We start from the raw sequence: 18,282 nt of genomic DNA, 5'->3' as shown, positions 1-18,282 counted from the left end.
ACACACGCAAATATATTTAAAAAGTTTATATTTTCTTTATGAATAATGATTATATGAAAATATATTTATTTTATTCTAGTCAATTCAAAATTTTCATGTTAAATAAAAAAAAATTGGTGGAAATTGGTTGAGAAATTCAAATTATTAAAGTATTGAATTAAATGAATTTAGTCCGTGCATTTTTTTTTTCTGAAACACATTTATTATACAATTTATTGAAATGTCATTGTTATCCACGTTTAGTACCTTTGGCGGATATTTTCAAAAATTTTAAATATATATTAAATTATTATTATTATTATTATTATTATTAATGAAATACATTTGTGTAGTTGAGATTTGGGTTTTTATTTGAACTTAAATTTTAAAAAATAATATATTCCCTCCTTTAAATTTAAATTTATTTTATTTAATTTTTGTAATATTAAGTACAAAAAATAGTTTGGTGGTAGGTGCAGTCTATAAATTATCCTCTCCTTGCATTTATGTTCTATATTTTTTCGATAAAAGATCTTTTTATGTACTATTTTTTTTTTTTTTTGTTAATATATTCTCTGTCAATTAAAATTTTAACATTTTCAAATATAAAAATTATCACATTCAAATGTTGGAATACAAATACTCTATGAAATTCTTTTTTCTTTTTCTAAAATTTATATAGGAAATATTGGCTGTGATTTTTCTTTTTGGAAAATTAACCATATATAGTAATAAAATTTAAAATATTGTCTAAAAAACAAAATTTGAAGTATAATAAAAATTGTTTTTAAAATAATATAATAAGTATAATAAATTGATTGAGGGTACCAAGTGGAGGCTGTCAATAGGAGAGTATCCAATATCTGACGTGTCCTACTGTATAGAGAGGGGAAACACGTGGCACGGTGTGGACCCCACCAACTATTTCTTTTTTATTTATTTAAATCCACCCGACTTAGTGTACCCAAGACACGGTCAACTACGGATGTATGGTCCGGGTTGGGTCGGGTTGGAGATTTTTTTGACCCAACCCAAAAGTTCGGGTTGGTTGGATTGGTAACCCAACCCAACTCGAAAATTTTCACAACCCAACCCAACCCAACCCTCTATTTTCGTGTTGGGTTCGGGGTTGGGTCCGGGTTGCGGCACTCGTTCCTTTCTCTAATCGATGTGGGACCGCTACCAAATCCACCTCCTTCGGGGAACAGTGAGAAGGTTGACACATCATCCCGTGTCTAACTCTAATACCATTTGTAACGACTCAAGCCCAAGCTCAAGCCCAAACCCACCGCTAGCCGATATTGTCTTCTTTGTGCTTTTCCTTTCGGGTTTCCCATCAAGGCTTTAAAACACGTCAGCTAGGAGAAGGTTTCTACGCTCTTACAACATAATCCTAATATACACTTAATTAAATGTCAACTTACCAAATTTGATCACTTCATATAGAATGAAACACTGATAGCAATCAGACATATCATACTTGTCTCATCTTACAGAATTTTACCATTCAAACATGGGAGTGATTAAGATCTCAATGTTGCAGTCTTATTTACATGAACACTAAATTTTGGGTAACTTTCCAGCAATGGAAGAACAATACATAATATTTTTCTAACATAAGATCCAATCTGCAAGATTTACCTTCAAGCCTTTCCAATGCACATCAATAAGCTATCAGTTAGCCTGATTCTGAGTATCATTCTTTCGAAAAAGTCTCTTGATGGCTTCTTCCTTTTCATCGACGAAGTCGATAAACTTGTATACGACATGAATCCAGCTCGAGTTTGAATTAGATGATACCATCTCTGCATGGGAAGATTCCTTCTGCTGCTGTCTTATGTATCGAGCGAATTGTCGAACGATTCGGAGCAAAAATATGAGAAGAGCAGCGAGTGAAAAGGCACCGCACAACAGATATAGACCCCAGAAGCTGAGTAAGTGAAGTTGGTTAGCCTCAGATTTCCTTCTCCTCTCTCCAGGACAACCCTTCTTGCAGAACCACTTCTCATGGATCTTCTGAAGTTTTCCATTCTCGGACAGCTTTAGAATTGCGGTTGAAATGTCTACTGCAAGTGGAGATCCTCTCTGAAAAGCCTGGTAGAAAGTTTTACATTAATGGAGTGCAACTATTCCATGAAAAGAGTAACATAGGGATACTAACTGTATCGGCTCAAGTCCACGCTAGCAGATATTGTTCTTTTTGGACTTTCTTTTACGGGCATTCCCTCAAAATTTTTAAAATGCGTGAGGATGACGTCCGTACGTAAGGGACCAAAACAGATACTATCTACTAGCAGTGAGCTTGAGCTGTTACACTAACCAGTGACACTAGTTTAAAATCCAACAGAGCTAATAGTTTTTGAGATCGAAAGAAAACATTCATTCTTCTAAAAAAAACCAGAGAAAGACAGACTCAGACACTAATGAGCTCGTTGAACTATCTTTGGCTCAGAGTCTTCACAGCCCAGGCACGATGACACAATTATCTGGGGCATGCTCTACTACTGAGCTAATAGCCCGTCGTGCAGACCTCCCACTAGAGCCAGACCTGGAATTTCAAATAAGAAAACGTAGTAGCCTAGCCGTGGAGAGAGATTCTCCAAAGTGATATTATGATTAATAAAAAAAAACTTCATAAAACTAACCGTACCAAGAATAATTAAGATTAGCACAGACATTAACGCTCAAATCATCTAGCATAAAACAAATTATAAATGGACATAATTGTTCACAATGATTCGGAGGGAGTCTCATATTGGCTAATTAAGGGGAAGATCATAGGTTTATAAGGAATACTATCTCTATTGATATGAGATCTTTTGAGGGAACTAAAAGCAAAGTCACGAGAGCTTAGGCTCAAAGTGGACAATATCATACCATTGTAGAGGTTTGTGATTTCTAACATGGTATCAAAGTCTATCATACCATTGAAGAGGTTCGTGATTTCTAACATGGTATCAAAGTCTTGTCATTAACATAGTCATGTCAATAGAATCCTCAAACGTTGAACAAAGAAGTTGTGAGCCTCGAAGATATAGTCAAAAGTGACTCAAGTGTCGAACAAAGAGTGTACTTTGTTCGAGAGCTCCAAAGAAAAGGAGTCGAGTCTTGATTAAAGGGAGGCTATTCGAGGGCTCCATAGGTCTTAGAGGAAGAGGCTACTCATAAATCCACCGTTATCTCCTAGCAGTCCTAATTCACCTACTAATGTATGTCCACAGTTATCTCCTGCTGTAGTTAAAGAAGGGTACTCACAAATCCCCATCCACTCTTGGTGAATGGCTGACCGATCATTCCAAAGTCGTTCCTCCCTGACAAGAATAACTCCATATATGGCAGTTCATCAACAACAGCCGCCACCCCTCCTTTTTTGAATGGCCCCTTCAACAGTGCTGATTCATACTCTTCAGGAGAGCCTAGAGGTACAAGCCTCGATCGTGGAAGGTAAAGGCTCTCGGTCAGATAGCTATATGCAAACGATCCAACCTGGTACCCAATTGGGTGTTCACTGGTAATCAAGTCATCAAGTCCTTTAATGGGAGATGAAAGCTGCTGAACTGTAAGGATTGAAGTGAGACTAGCTGTGTAGCTTGATGTGATAACCATCAATAAGAACAGCCACACCACCATTACCATGCGTCCAAGTGGACTTACAGTATCTTCCTCTGTAATATAGAAATCTTGTCAAACATTTACCACATCAATTCAAGTGAACAGTAGATAACAGCAAGTATTTTTTTTTAGGTAAATTGAAGCAGAAATATTAATAAGCCTGATTCTCGTTTTTTGAATATATAAATTTGTTCTTATTTATAATCATAACATAGTGAGAATAGAGTGGACTAAATGATAAGCTGTTGGAGCTTGATTTCTCTTATATAGTCCTAGTTAAAAGTCCGACTTCGAGTTGAACTTGCTCCGTATGAAGCCCACTTGATGATTCTGTTTCTTCTTATTTTAGACCGTCTTTGTTGTTAGGAACCACGACTCTCTACAATAGTATGATATTGTCCACTTTGAGCATAAGCTCTCATGACTTTGTTTTGAGCTTTCTTCAAAAGCCTCATGTCAATGGAGATGTATTTCTTACTCATAAACCCAGGTTCATTTCCTAAATTAGCCAACATGGGACTCCTTCCCAACAATCTTCAACAATCCTCCCCACGAACAAAGTACACTATAGAGCTTCCCTAAATGCCTATAGAGCCCTTGAACAGTCTCCCATTAATTGAGGTTCAACTCCGTTCTCTAGAGCCCTCGAACAAAGTACACCCTTTGTTCGACACTTTTTGATTACACCTTCGAAGGTCCCAACTTTTTTGTTTGACATTTGAGAATTCGATTGATATGACTAAGTTAAGGGCTTGACTCTGATAACATGTTAGAAATCACGACTCTCCACAATGGTATGATATTGTCCACTTTGCACATAAGCTCTCATTACTTTGTTTTAGGCTTTCCCAAAACACCTCGTACCAATGGAGATGTATTCCTTATTTATAAACCCACGATCATTCCCTAAATTAACCAACGTGGACTCCCTCCCAACCATCCTCAACCATTTATTATAGAACACAAGAAAACGAAACAACAAATAGAAGAATCAAAAGTAAAATACAGATATCTTACGGTTTGTTTTAAACAAGGTTGAGAAGCTGAACCTGCAAGATGGAAACATTTTCAAAGACCAACTTATTTGTAAAGGAAATGTGTATCAACCATTTACTGAATAATAAGCCAACAACCTTCAGATCACTTACAGTATTACTGTCACAAGCTGCCTCTTTGGTGGACCACGGAAATCATCGTTTACTCGATGCTCAAGAAGCCATATGACCGCGCCGATCATAAAAAACGACGCCGAGGTAACACACCACATCTCTACTGTAAATGGCTTAAGGAAAACCCAAGCATTTGATTTTGAATTTTTGATTGGAGCCACAATAACAAGACCAGTAGAAGCAAAAGGCTGAGAAAAATCCACAATCCTTGTGCGGTTGGCTACAATTGCAATATCTCCAACAGCTGCATCAAATATCTATCACAATGAAAAAACAAGAGAAAGTAAAGGCTTCATTCTCTTTAGACAACAAACAAGTAGATAATATGGTTATGATCACGCAACAACAATGCACATATTTGATCTAGATCAACAAAAAAAAAAAAAAAAAAAAACAGAAGAGAGAAAATACAGGGAGGAATATTGACTAAAGGTTTTGTATTGATGACTTACTATCTAAGCGTATATATATGGTTCGGTTCACTATATATATAACTTATAGTTTTACTAGGTATAATGGTTGAATAAGCTATAAATAAGCAGCAGACTCTATAACCTAACAAATGTAATGTTTACTTACACCGTTGGGAACGTTGTTCACAAGGTCGTTATAACAAGGATTGGAGTAGCCATTACCAAAAGGTATAAATCTGTAAGGAACATCATACGGGACCAGCTTTCTTGCTTCATTGAACAGATCAATACAATATCCTTCAATGTTCTTGTTGCTTCCATTGCTTACTGTAACAAATTCAACGAAACTTACTCGAAGTGGCACTCCAATGATCAACGGTCTTTCATTGTCTGCAATCACCCATCCACGTGGTTTTGCTGTCTTCCCACCAGGCCAGGTAACATTGCCAAGAGTCTGGTTTAGATGAGTATAACTAATTCGTTTCTGCTTCAGAGTTTCAGGTGATTGGATTGTAAAGCCTGTGATATTTGACCAATAACCAACTGTATGCAACCCGGTCTGATCGATATTAATCACCTCATAACCTCTGCTGAAGATATTCCGATCCGAATTGAACTCGAACCGACCACTTAAACCAGTAAATTTTGTCTGCAACAATATGCTCAAAAGAAGAGCACCATCATCAAATACTTTGAGCTTCCCCAATGGCATTTTAGTTGTATTTAAATCATGAAACTTATTCTTCAAAGAGAAGGTAGTGCTCCTACCTTCATTCAGAAACTTATCGATTGAGCGTGCAAGTACTTGAATGGTATCATAGGCACTAAGAGCATAGACATTCAATGAATAATTCCTTAACCGAGACCATAATGTTGTTTTTTGGCTGGATTCAGGAGTATGTTGACGAAGAACAACCACTCCTTGAAGGATGTTTAGAGAGGATTTGTTCATGGGAAGAATTGAATCTAAGGTAGTAGAAAGCCAATCTGTTGCCAGCCACACATAATCACTAGTCATCATATTAAGTTGATGAGCTATTTTGAAGATCCTTAATTTAGGATCAGGATTGACATGAACAACATAGACACGAGGGCCAAGCAGCTTGGATTTATTGAGTATGTCCGTGATTTCTCTGAGATGAAACAGAGAAGGTAAGGGTATTTTATGAGAAATTTTAAACATCTTGTCAAGTTCATCAGTTAAAGTGGATATTCCATTTCTACCATAATCATCATCTACAAAGATCATGATCACCTCTTTCCACTCATAAAAGTCGATTAATTCTGCTAATGCAGTCATTTGATCGGAGTCACTGTGAGTAGTCCGTAGAAAAAAGGGGAATTGGAGAGCAGATAAAGTTGTATCGGTGGCAGCATATGATATAAGAGGCACTTGGAGATTGTTAGCAATCTGTAGAACCATATGAGCCACAACTGAAGATTGAGGCCCAACGATGGCTACCACGTCTTTCTCAAGAACATGGAAAGCTGCCACACATGGGGGCAGAAGTCAGAAAGTGTAACGTAAGACAAGAAGACATCAAAAAAATTCAATATAGAATAAGAATTCCAATACTAAATTTCAAAAAATGTCGCCAAAATGCTCTAATATAATATGAATGAAGTTGTGTGTAGTGAAGTACCTCCAATAAAGCCCAAGAGAACATTGCAATGAGTGTCTGCCATGACCAAATTCAGCTTTGTTCCATTGAGAATGGAAGGATCTGCATTAACATCAGAAACTGCAGCTTCCATTGCCACCTTCGCGGCTCTTCCTATAACTGAATCAAAAGTGAAAACTGCACCAATGTTCACAACTGCTGGCCTTTGGCAACATGCAGAACCAGCAAGACATGCCCATATTGAACCAATCAATGTAAGAATTAATAAGCTCTCCATGAGCGAGCCTTGACCAGGAAGACTCAAAGCTGACTAATGCAAGCTTTCACAGAGCCGGAGAGTGCTGAATAGGCAAAGAGCTTTTGGTGATAACCTGGAAAACTTTAATTGAAGAGAAGGAGATCAAGAACGCAGCCCACATTAGAACATGCATTACACCTACAAGTTTCATTACAGAACTACCTACTGCCACTTCTGTTATAGACCTCCTAATGAATAAACGGATGGGATTATTTTATAAGTAAGGAATACATATCTATTGATATGAGGTCTGAAAACCAAAAGTAAAACTATGAAAACTTATGCTCAAAGTGGACAATATCATACCATTTGTAGAGAGTTGTGATTTCTAACATGGTCTCAGAGTAATGTTCTTAACTTAGCCGTGTCAATAAAATCCTCAAGTGTCGAACAAAGAGTGTACTTTGTTCGAGGGCTCCAAAGAAAAGGAGTCGAACCTCGATTGAGGGGAGGCTGATCGAGGGCTCCATAGGCCTTAGAGGAGGTTCTATGGTGTACTTTGTCCGAGAGGAGGATTATTAGGAGGGGTGTCCCACATCGACTAATAAAGAGGTTGATCATGAGTTTATAAGTAAAGAATACATTTTTATTGGTACCAGGCCTTTGGAGAAAACAAAAAATAAAGCCCCGAAAGCTTATACTCAAAGTGGACAATATTATACTACGATAGGGGATAGTGGTTCCTAACACAATCGGGCTATTTCATTAAAATCATCTATAGTAAACAGGACAATAATAAGTACAGAGGAAGACAAGGAAAACAAGTCAAGGGGGATTGAGCACATCTTGTCGAGGAACTCATTCAAATCCTATATTATTAATGATAAAACAAAACGAAGCCATTGGTTTACTTTCCAGAAAAACATATCATCCTAAACAAACGCAAAACCAAAGAACGTAAAAGAGAAGAAAAATTGACTTCCATAACCAAAAAGCTCTAAGGATTGATAAAAGAAACTTACTGTTGCCCATTAATGCACGTATCCGATTGACGCCCAAAACCTGTTTAACAACGTGGTGCTGGTTCCGCCGATGATCCCACCAATCATTGTTAATCGATGCTTACAACTCCGAGCAGTTCTCCGACAAAGTCCACCGAATCACCACTGTTACAGAACAGACTAAACAACTGCAAGTTCACAGAAAATAAACACAAAATTTCTCTCCTCTTCCTCATCTGTTCGTCGAAGCAAAGAATCACTGAACCGCAAGGTTTCTTTCCTCGAGAGCCATCGAACCACACTCCAATCACTGAATCAAACTGAAAGAACATATCATATTGAATTACAAATTCAGCATTATAATCTACTTTGAAAACGGAACTTCACAGTGAGTCAAAGAAGTACGCATCACAAACACTTGAAGAAACGCATAACGACTAACAACAGTGGTACCTTCATAGGAGGGAGGGGAGGGAGGACCATTTGCATTGTTTTCAACTGCAATTTCTGATTGGATGAGGAAGATCCATAAATTTCTGTAATAACACGTGGTGATGATACAATACCATACAGCAATTTTCGTAATTTATAAGAGAGAACCATAACAAGAAGGAAGAAAATGCTGAACCGAATTTTCGTAATTTTTCCTAATTTATTTAATTACCCTTAAATAGGTGGGATAATTACATTTTAAAACATGAACTTGTAATCTTATTCTCACCCATCTTTAAAACACCAAAATTGTTGCAACAGGTTGGGTAGTTAACTCTTAAACTTTACCCAAATTGAGATTGTGGGTTGGGTAGTCGAACTGTTCAACTTTACCGAGATTGAGATTGGAGATAGATTTGAAAAAAAAACTAGAAATAAAATTGGGATGGAAAGTTCCATATTTATTGCTATTCACAAGTTTAAACAAATTACTAACTAATACTTACCAATAAAGAAAATATAAATTCGGAATAAAATAAAATATATTACTAATCAAATTATTGGTAAAAATATTAACAAATATAAATATATATTTCATAACTAATATATTTTTTTTCAAATATTGATTTATTACTGATATCTTGGTTTAAACCTGCGAACTTAATAGAAATTCAAAATTTTAAAATGGTTCCAGCTGTATTGTAGGAGAAGAAAGTGACAAATTAATTGTTTTAGACAAAAATATAGAATAAAGATTTATTAACAGGTGTACTTGAGATTCGAGATTTGAGAAGGGGAATCTTTTTTCTTTCTTTCTTATATATAATTTATCCAAATAGCAGAAGAATATGTTAGATTGTATAGTATAATCAACTGAGATATATTAAAAAGAATTGTTTTTTTTTTTTTTTAAATTTAACAAAGGTTCCAAATTTTGCCTATTATTTAAAAAAAAACGATCCATTTGTACAAGTGGGATAAGGGTTTGACTTCGATTGTTTTTGCTGTCGAGGCTTTATATTAATATTTGATAGAACAATATTTGTTCATGGATTAATAGTAATAAGCCGACAATCACTAAACTCTTTTTCAATAATAATAATATAATGATTATTATTAGTAGTATGTTCTCTCCTTTTTCTCTTGGTAAGAAAATTATGCATCTCTGACTTGTTGGTTCAAAATTAAATGATGGTTAGTAAGAAATTCTTGGAGACATATTTGATAGCAAACTAGTCGTTGATTTTTTGTTTTAAAATTAAAAGTTGTAAACACGTTATTGTTGCCTGCTTTTTATATATATTTTTAAAATTCAAGTTTTTCAAAATTTAAATATAGTGTTATGTATATAATGTTTAAAAAAATAACTAAAAATACAAATGTTTTTTTAAAAAAAGAATTAAAAAAATTAATGTGAAAGTTGGATTTTATCTATTGTTTTGATAAGTTTCAAATCCTTATATTTTCTAAATTTCTTATCAAAGTCGATCTACTCCAATCTTCCGGAATGCACCCTTGTTAACCAGAGAGAAGTGAAACATTCAGTTCACCACCAAAGCAGAGAAGTACGCAGAATATACAACTGCATCCAAGGAAAATCCTAATTTTGTTCTAAAATTGTTAAAAGAGTTGTGCAATTTCTTCTAGCTTCCTCTCGACTCTCTTTGCACTTGCTAGCTTCTTGTCTACAATCATGCAACTTTTATTTAAAAATATATGAAATTCTGTTACCTCCAAGGGTCCTGAAGTTCTGCAAATCTTGGCGGATGATGTAGGAAGCCAAATATCAGCTGCTTGCAACGGTATAAGACAAAATCAACATCTAGAAGAACAAAGGGAAGATGATATGGCACACGCCTGTGCTTTAGCATGCATGTGCATTTGTGTATGACAACTTTAGATAGGAAAAAAAATACCTAAGAGCTAGAGCTAGCTTCTTGCTCTGCGTCATCACGGACATCAGAGGTTGATTTCTGTGATTCTGTTGACAATTCAACTTCAGCTTCAGCGGCCACAGAGCAATTCTGAAAACCATGAGATCTTAGAGAAGAGAGATAGGGACAAACAGATAATAAATGAAACCAGGTGATGTTCAGACAAAGTGAAGCCGAAGGAACGAAATGAGAGAAGAGAATAGAGTTACGAGTTTCTTCTTGTACACTTCAAGAGCTATCTCGTACTCTGCCTTCCGTCCCAAAGATTTTTCAGCGTAAGGAGCTTTTTCCTGAGGAAGAAAAACAAGTACCACAAACTTGTATCGTTAATAATTCTGATGACTAGCGAAGCAAACACGTAGTGTAAAACGTTAACAATCTTTTAACTAAAGTACAACAATTAGCTTCCAATCTTATTACAAAATCATTTATTCTTAAAGTTACTCACTAATAACTGTTTAGTCACGAACTAATTTTCTATGAAATAGTCCAAAAATAAGTGATCATAATCTTACAGCATCAGACATTGATTTCCATTTCTCACCGCCAGCTTTACCAACCTGCAAAATAACGAAACACAGATAGCCACAAATCTGGCTAAGTACTCGACAAGTCTTCTGATCATCCACTCGGTCGTATTTAAATAAAAGTGGAGGAATAAATAGAAAGGTATGCTGATTAAAACAAGAGTATTAAATCTCACAGCTGGACCAGCTTTTGCATCAGGAAACTTCTCCTTGAACGTCTTTCTAAATTCCTCCCTATCATTTGCCAAAACAAGAAATCGAAATCAGAACGAATAAATATAATGCAAGCTAGAGTGTAAAGAAAGGTTTTAAAATAAAGCAGATTCTATCTAACACTAGAGCCAAATTATAAATTATACTTACATGAAAATGAAGAACGCTGTGGCTGGACGTTTAGGAGCATTCTGGTCTTTCTTCATGGCTTTGTTGCTTTTCGTGGATTTCATCTCAGCTTTCCTCTTTTTCAGCATCCTTCGGACAGTATATCAGTAATAAAATCACACATCATGAAAAGGAGATGGCAAGTTGCATAAAAACTTCAGGAGCACATTCAAATGAGCCAAATCGTACGGAAAATACAAGAGTTACAACAGTTATTTGATTTAATTCCGAAACAACGATTGAGAGCAGAATAAGGAAATAATATCAGTGGAATAGTTGAGGTTCAAAGAAGTGAAGAAGCCTCGTGTAGGAAAACAAAACTAACAAAACTGATTTAGAAACAAACGCATGCGGTGAAGTTCATCTCAATTACAAATATACAAAGAGGCAAAACATTACAAAATAGTAGAAAAAAAAAATGGACGTACATTACCTAGAAAGCACAAGAACACAAATATACAGAGACAGAGAGTACAACATCGCAACTGAGGAGAGCTTGCAGAATCAAAGAAACTAATCGTACAGGAGAAGATAAGAAACATATACAAAGAATGTGAAAACTTATTCAAGACAAAGAAAAAAAAAAAAAAAAAAAACTAAAACAAGAAGATCAAATCAGCAAGAAGAAGAGGATTACTCTGCGTTAGGCTTCTTGTGAGTGACAACGGCGTTCTTCAGAGCTCTCATGGTGGCTTTCTAGAATTAGGCGGACTGGTAGAGAAAGAGAGGGAGAGTGATCGAACGAACAGAGAAGGAGAAGAGAACGGTTTTATATAATGTGTGATGCGAAATTAATTCGAAATGTTAAACTAAATAATATGCATCCAAAATTCCTTCATTTTGGCGGGAAATGACCACGATACGTTGGTTACCGAGGAGAGGTGAGTTCAAACGCGCGTCGCTTCCTCTTGTACGGAAAAGGTAGATTATTTTACTTGATTTTTAAGTTAAATTACTATTTTAGGTCATGTCTAGTAGATTGTGAAATTGTGGATTTATAAATAAATAAGCATTAATGCCATCTTGGGCAAAATTGTCCCAACATATATTTGCTTATGAGAAGAAATAAATTCTCCATGCCCCATTGGCTGGGTAGCCATTCTTATTAATTTTTATTGGTACAATGGCAATCATGCCCTTATCATGTAAGCCAGTATGGCCAAAAGTGACAGGGGTATAACAAGAAAAGCGTCATTAGTAATTCTAATTTTTAATTTTATACCCATCAAATTAAATTTAAAAGTCGACATAAATTGGTAATTAAATTTTTTTAATTTTGATTAAAAAAATAAGGTGTATAATAAACTCAAGAGTGAGGACAGTTTGGTAATTTGGTAGTATCGAGAAAGATGACGGCATGGCAGTCTTCTCTCTTACCTCTCCTCTGTTCACTTCAACTTGCAGTCTCTGCAAATACAGTGTTCAGAGAGAGAGAGAGAGAGAGAGAGGCAAAGCTCAGTGACGAAGAAACGAACAAATTAGGAGTAGAGAGAAAGATAAACAAGGGGAGTGCCTTTATTCTGATTTCTGATACTTAACCCTTCTTCTCTATCTCTGTTTCAAATTCCTTTTGCTCGCAGAAACTACAACCATTTGGCGCTTTTCTTCGCTTGATTTCTTTTGCTTCTTCTCTTGGAGGAAAAAATGTCTTGGAAAAGCAAGGCCGATCATCATTCTTCAACGAGTGTTGTAACTCAGAAATGGACTCTGTTCCTTTGCTTCGGGAGCTTTTTCTCTGGAATGCTCTTCACTAATAGGTTTGCGACTCGGATTATTTACTTCGAATTCCTGTTTCTGTTCTTCTTTTTCCTTCTTGATTTCGTGGTTAATTTTCGATTCTGGGATTGTTATTGATGTGTGTTGATATTTTAAGTTGTTCTAAGTTCATTTTCTCTCCGATTTTGGGGAAAACAAAAAGCCTACCCCTCTCGATCATGATATTTGGGAATATTTATCTTCTTTTTATGACTACTTTACTCGGATGATCCAAAAGGGAGCATCTATGGAAATTTTGTTCTCTTCTTTTTCTTTTGGTTTCTCTCTCCTAATAATGAATGGAAGTTTGGTTGGTCTCATGTTTTCTTCTTTTTCCTCTTTCCTTCTGTGATTCAATAGCTTAGGATTTACTATTACTAGCAATTTCTAGACAATGTTTGCTATTATCACTGTATTTCTAGTACTTCTGGAAGCTCCTGTGTCTGTGTTCAATGAAATCATTGAGTACCAAGAACTTTCTCCCCCCCTGAAACTTGGCTGATTACCAAATCTAATTGTTTTGAGGAAGATGGAATTTCTTGCAGAATGTGGACCATTCCTGAACATAAAGGTATGGCACGAACAACGTCGGTGGAAGCTGAAGAATTGAAATTAGCTTCAGAGGGGTGTGGCCTCAAATCTGTATGCATCACCAAATTTCTCTTACTTCTCCAGTGCTATAATGAACCTGCTAATGTAATTTCTTTGGCATCCACATTGAATTCTTCTCTGGATTTCTGTAGTTACAGCAGCAGGAAGTCAATTTTTCATCCAAAGACATTTTTGGCAAGGTTTTCAAGACTCGTGATGCTATACAGTAAGTGATTATGTTATTTTGTTGGACTGAATGCACTTTAACTATGACTAACCCACAAGGTGTTCTAATGCAGCACATTAGATAAGACAATTTCTAACTTAGAGATGGAATTAGCTGCTGCGAAGTCGGTACACGAATCGATCCAAAGCGGTTCTCCTTTATCAGAAGATTCAAAGCAAATAGATAGATCTGGAAGAAGAAAGTATTTAATGGTTGTAGGAATCAATACTGCCTTTAGCAGCAGGAAAAGAAGAGATTCTGTTCGGGCTACCTGGATGCCTCAAGGTGCGGATTATTCGTTCTGATTATGTTAATCTGTTTTCTCATTTTAGTTGATCTCATACCATTCATATTACTTTCATTGAATTGTTGCTTCTGTTCTTGCATTTTGTCAAAAAAAAAAAAAAAGGTGAAAAAAGAAGGAAGTTGGAAGAAGAAAAGGGCATCATTGTTCGCTTTGTCATTGGCCACAGGTCGCTTTCCTATCCTCCTCAAATTCCCTTAGATGTCAAGTTCAAATTAGGTGGCACTGAATAATGGCATGCTTAAGTATGCTTCATTCGTTTAAATACTTTACCTTCTTCTCAAGGAAATTACCATAGCTGAGTACCTTTATTCTGAATATTGATTTGCTGTAAAAGATTGTTTAAGAAGAGTAACAGCGCAAGCCACCGCTACTAGATATTGTCTGCTTTATCCCATTACGTATCGCTGTCAGCCTCACAGTTTTGAAACGCATCTATTAGTAAGAGGTTTTCACACACTTATAAAGAATGTTTTGTTCCCCTCTTCAACCGATGTGGCATCTCACAATCCACCTCCCTTGAGGACCCAGAGTCCTCATTGTTACACCGGTAGGAAGAGGTTTTCACACACTTATAAAGAATGTTTTGTTCCCCTCTTCAACCGATGTGGCATCTCACAATCTACCTCTCTTGGGGACCCAGAGTCCTCATTGGTACACCGCCCGGTGTTTGACTTTAATATCATTTGTAAGAGTCCAAGCCCACTGCTAGTAGATATTGTCCTCTTTAGCCCGTTACGTATCGCTGTCAATCTCACGGTTTTAAAACGCGTTTGTTAGGAAGAGGTTTTCACATTCTTATAAGGAATGTTTCGTTTCTTTCTCTAATGAACGTGGGATCTCACCAGAATTGACACTTAGCACGCATTTTCTTTCTTAATTGAGTTTAGACTACTTAGTTTCTTTTAATGGAAGTCAAGACTTGTGAACAACCCGAGTTTATTCTCTGATCTACGTAACATTATGCCTTTGAGTTGCTGAGACTCTTTTGCTTATTGAGAAAGTTCCCCTTCTTTTATATAGTGTCACTTCAGGAGGTATTCTTGACAGAGCTGTTGAAGCAGAAGATAAAAAGCATGGAGATCTCCTTAGGCTGGTAATGTATTGTACCTATCTTCCAAAGTTTCTTGAATTCCTCGTGTTTAAAGTTATAATAGAGTGATGATTATGTTACACTTATTTACGTCATTCGTGAGCAGGACCACGTCGAAGGTTACCTCGAATTATCAGCAAAAACTAAAATATACTTTGCGACAGCTGTTGCTTTATGGGATGCAGACTTTTACGTGAAAGTCGATGATGATGTTCATGTTAATATTGGTATGCTAATTCTGAACATGTTAATATTGGTTTGCTAATTCTGAACGCAATGTAGAATATAAAGGAATGGAAATCAAGTTTCCTTGATGCATTTCGATCCTTTGGCTCAGGAACGCTCGGTGAAACATTAGTCAGACATCGAACGAAGCCACGAGTATACATCGGATGCATGAAATCTGGCCCTGTGCTTTCACAGAGGTGAGATACGTTCTCCTTTTGCTTCTCCCTTTATGATCAATGTTGAGCTAAAACTTAATCAACTATCATTCAGGGGAGTGAGATACCATGAGCCTGAATATTGGAAATTCGGAGAAGCTGGAAACAAGTATTTTCGTCATGCGACTGGACAACTATATGCCATCTCAAAGGAGTTGGCTTCTTACATTTCAATAAACCAGTAATCTTCTACACTTCATGTATTTGAGAGATGGTCTTTGGCTTTCTACGTTTATGTATTTTCACAAATGCTCGTCTATTTTACCTTATCTCAGACATCTTCTACACAAGTATGCTAACGAGGATGTCTCCTTGGGATCCTGGTTTATTGGACTCGATGTCGAGCATATCGATGATCGGAGACTCTGCTGTGGCACTCCACCAGGTAATGTTTTCCCACAATTTTTTTTAACGACGTGCGAGAACAACGAACTTGTCCATGGAAGACAACTTTCAGTGAGGTCTAATTTGGTACCCTACTAACCATTTTGCTGAGAATATTGGTTCAGAAGTCAAATCCAGTGTTTGTTGGCCCTCAGCTTCTTTCTATCCTTTCTTTCCCACTTAGAAAGATACTGCATACCATAATCATAATAGAATTGAATAGAATTAGAGCCGCAAATATTGACAAAAAATCAAGGTTACATTAACCAGCTAATAAGAATTTCCTTCGGGATCGTATTATTGAAAAACCAGTTCAAATGGCTGATGAAGTTTGGTATGCAGTTGGCCTGTCACTAAGACTGCTGATTTAGAATCAAACTCTACCTGCCATCTGTTGATGTGAAGGTATCATTAAGTCAACCAAGTAACAGTCCAACTCCACCGCTAGCAAATATTATACTCTTTAGGCTTTTCCTTTCAGGTTTTCCATCAAGGTTTTAAAACGCGTCAAATAAGAAGAGGTTTCCATACCCTTATAAAGAATGTTTCTTTTCCCTCTTCAACCGATGTGTGATCTCACACAAACTTCTTGTGCAGATTGCGAGTGGAAGGCTCAGGCAGGAAACATTTGCGTTGCTTCGTTCGATTGGAGTTGCAGCGGAATTTGCAAGTCTGCAGAGAGGATTAAGGAAGTCCATCGACGGTGCGGAGAAGGCGAGAATGTACTATGGAGTGCCACTTTCTGAAATGCTACTTGGGAGCTGTTGTCTGTACTAGAAAGCTTGCTAATCTTGTACGAACCCAGAGACTTAAAATAACTGATTGAGAGAGAGAGAGAGCGCTGCACTAGCCACCTCCATTTTTTCTGAGGGCTGGCTAAATCAGCAGCTGAAACATAAAAGTACACAAATTCTTTGTGGCTATGAGGGCCAATTTGTAAGTTAATAATTCCCTATTGTCATGAAGACGTGATAATAAAAACAACCAAACGATCACGACTTAAAAGGTAGTCAAGCATCAGTGTCTTATTCGTTTCGAAAATTTGCTTATTCTAACTAGTTTTGAAAGGGGGAGAAGAATTATAAACTATATCAGTCCAGACCCATCTACTATGAGTAGATATTGTCTATTTTTGTCAGTTACGTATCGTTGTCAGTTTTATAGTTTTGAAATGTGTCTACTCAAAAGAAGTTGTATACCCTTATAAAGAATGTTTTGTTCGACTCAACAAAAAAATGATAAACCATGAAAGGCAAAAAAAAAAAAGATAAGCTTTGCCATAAAAAGGAAATTCTCCGCACAGGTAAATAGTAGATTACATTCTGCTCTGGTTCTCTGCATTGCCAGCTCAAGGCAGAATGGTGGAACCAAAATTGGTAGCAGAAATCTGAAAGAAGAGAAGACAACACAAAACAACATGCTAAAACTCAGAATCGTTGTCTTTCAGCTTCTTAACCTTTCAGGCAAAGCAACCACAACGACAAGATCTTGAGACTTTCAGACATTCAAACACTGACAAAACAATGTCCATTTCATGTCACTCTCCCAAACAAAAACTAACCATGACAATGTTATTATAAACCATATAAATTATAAGCAAAATTACGACACGTGATATTGGCACGGCTCAATAAAAAAGTAGAACACAAGTTAAGCAGAGCACTGCTTTCTTATTGAACCGAACCAACATCTCGTTCTAAAAAATCCCACCACACCACACCACGCTTACCTTTTGATCCATGGAAACTTACCCAAGAACCATGGGGATTCTGAGTAGACAGAGACAGTGAAATTCCACCTGGAAAAGTTTGTCTCCTGCAGACCACAATGTCTCAGTAACAACACAAAGAGACACTGCCTTCCTTTTTCTAGAGAGAGAGAGAGAGAGAGAGAGAGAGAGAGAGAGAGAGATTCTAAGTGAGAGAAACAGAGGAAATGTTTAAGAAGGCAAAGGGAAGATCCAAATGGGTGAGTGAGTGCATTAACGAAGAAGCATTAAAGTCTCAAACAACCCAACAAGGAAGGAGGTTGGAATATTAATTAAAGAAGAAGAAGAGGGCCACACACAGAGAGAGAGAGAGAGAGAGAGAGAGAGCATTGAATGAAGGCATTTATAAATGATGGGCAGAGGGGGAAACGGAGAGGCTAAGGGATGTCTGGTTTGGCTCTGTTCATTCA

General features: G+C 36.7%; 3 protein-coding genes across 5 annotated transcripts; 1 reads left to right on the top strand and 2 right to left on the bottom strand.

Annotated features, from left to right (window-relative positions):
* Window positions 1-1,387: 1,387 nt before the first annotated feature.
* Window positions 1,388-10,256, bottom strand: LOC111469752 (glutamate receptor 3.7-like). 3 transcript variants are annotated; one of them, XM_023115164.1, is made up of 9 exons: window positions 10,198-10,256; window positions 8,488-8,570; window positions 8,056-8,354; window positions 6,817-7,174; window positions 5,340-6,661; window positions 4,740-5,017; window positions 4,609-4,640; window positions 3,235-3,644; window positions 1,388-2,073 (listed from the first exon to the last, which is right to left on the bottom strand). In XM_023115164.1, the coding sequence occupies exons 4-9, from the start codon at window positions 7,070-7,072 to the stop codon at window positions 1,654-1,656; spliced, it is 2,718 nt and encodes a 905-aa protein (XP_022970932.1). In that variant the 5' UTR covers window positions 7,073-7,174; window positions 8,056-8,354; window positions 8,488-8,570; window positions 10,198-10,256; the 3' UTR covers window positions 1,388-1,653. The 3 variants fall into 3 exon arrangements, with proteins under 3 accessions (XP_022970932.1, XP_022970931.1, XP_022970934.1); XM_023115163.1 differs by having other exon boundaries at window positions 6,817-7,136; XM_023115166.1 differs by having other exon boundaries at window positions 1,897-2,073; window positions 3,231-3,644; window positions 6,817-7,136.
* LOC111469891 (high mobility group B protein 3-like) lies at window positions 9,967-12,087 on the bottom strand. Its single transcript, XM_023115357.1, has 7 exons — window positions 11,946-12,087; window positions 11,291-11,398; window positions 11,104-11,161; window positions 10,916-10,960; window positions 10,610-10,690; window positions 10,383-10,490; window positions 9,967-10,256 (listed from the first exon to the last, which is right to left on the bottom strand). The coding sequence occupies exons 1-6, from the start codon at window positions 11,993-11,995 to the stop codon at window positions 10,383-10,385; spliced, it is 450 nt and encodes a 149-aa protein (XP_022971125.1). The 5' UTR covers window positions 11,996-12,087; the 3' UTR covers window positions 9,967-10,256.
* A 525-nt stretch (window positions 12,088-12,612) lies between these two features.
* LOC111469820 (probable beta-1,3-galactosyltransferase 2) lies at window positions 12,613-17,088 on the top strand. Its single transcript, XM_023115258.1, has 11 exons — window positions 12,613-13,065; window positions 13,609-13,705; window positions 13,807-13,880; window positions 13,954-14,165; window positions 14,290-14,353; window positions 15,208-15,280; window positions 15,384-15,504; window positions 15,615-15,702; window positions 15,776-15,901; window positions 15,996-16,105; window positions 16,702-17,088. Exons 1-11 carry the CDS (start codon window positions 12,953-12,955, stop codon window positions 16,848-16,850), a joined length of 1,227 nt encoding a protein of 408 aa, XP_022971026.1. The 5' UTR covers window positions 12,613-12,952; the 3' UTR covers window positions 16,851-17,088.
* Window positions 17,089-18,282: the final 1,194 nt, after the last annotated feature.

Source organism: Cucurbita maxima, unplaced genomic scaffold (genome assembly GCF_002738345.1).
Source record: "Cucurbita maxima cultivar Rimu unplaced genomic scaffold, Cmax_1.0 Cma_Scf00041, whole genome shotgun sequence".
Taxonomy (NCBI): domain Eukaryota; kingdom Viridiplantae; phylum Streptophyta; class Magnoliopsida; order Cucurbitales; family Cucurbitaceae; genus Cucurbita; species Cucurbita maxima.
This window is presented reverse-complemented; position numbering and strand designations above follow the sequence as displayed.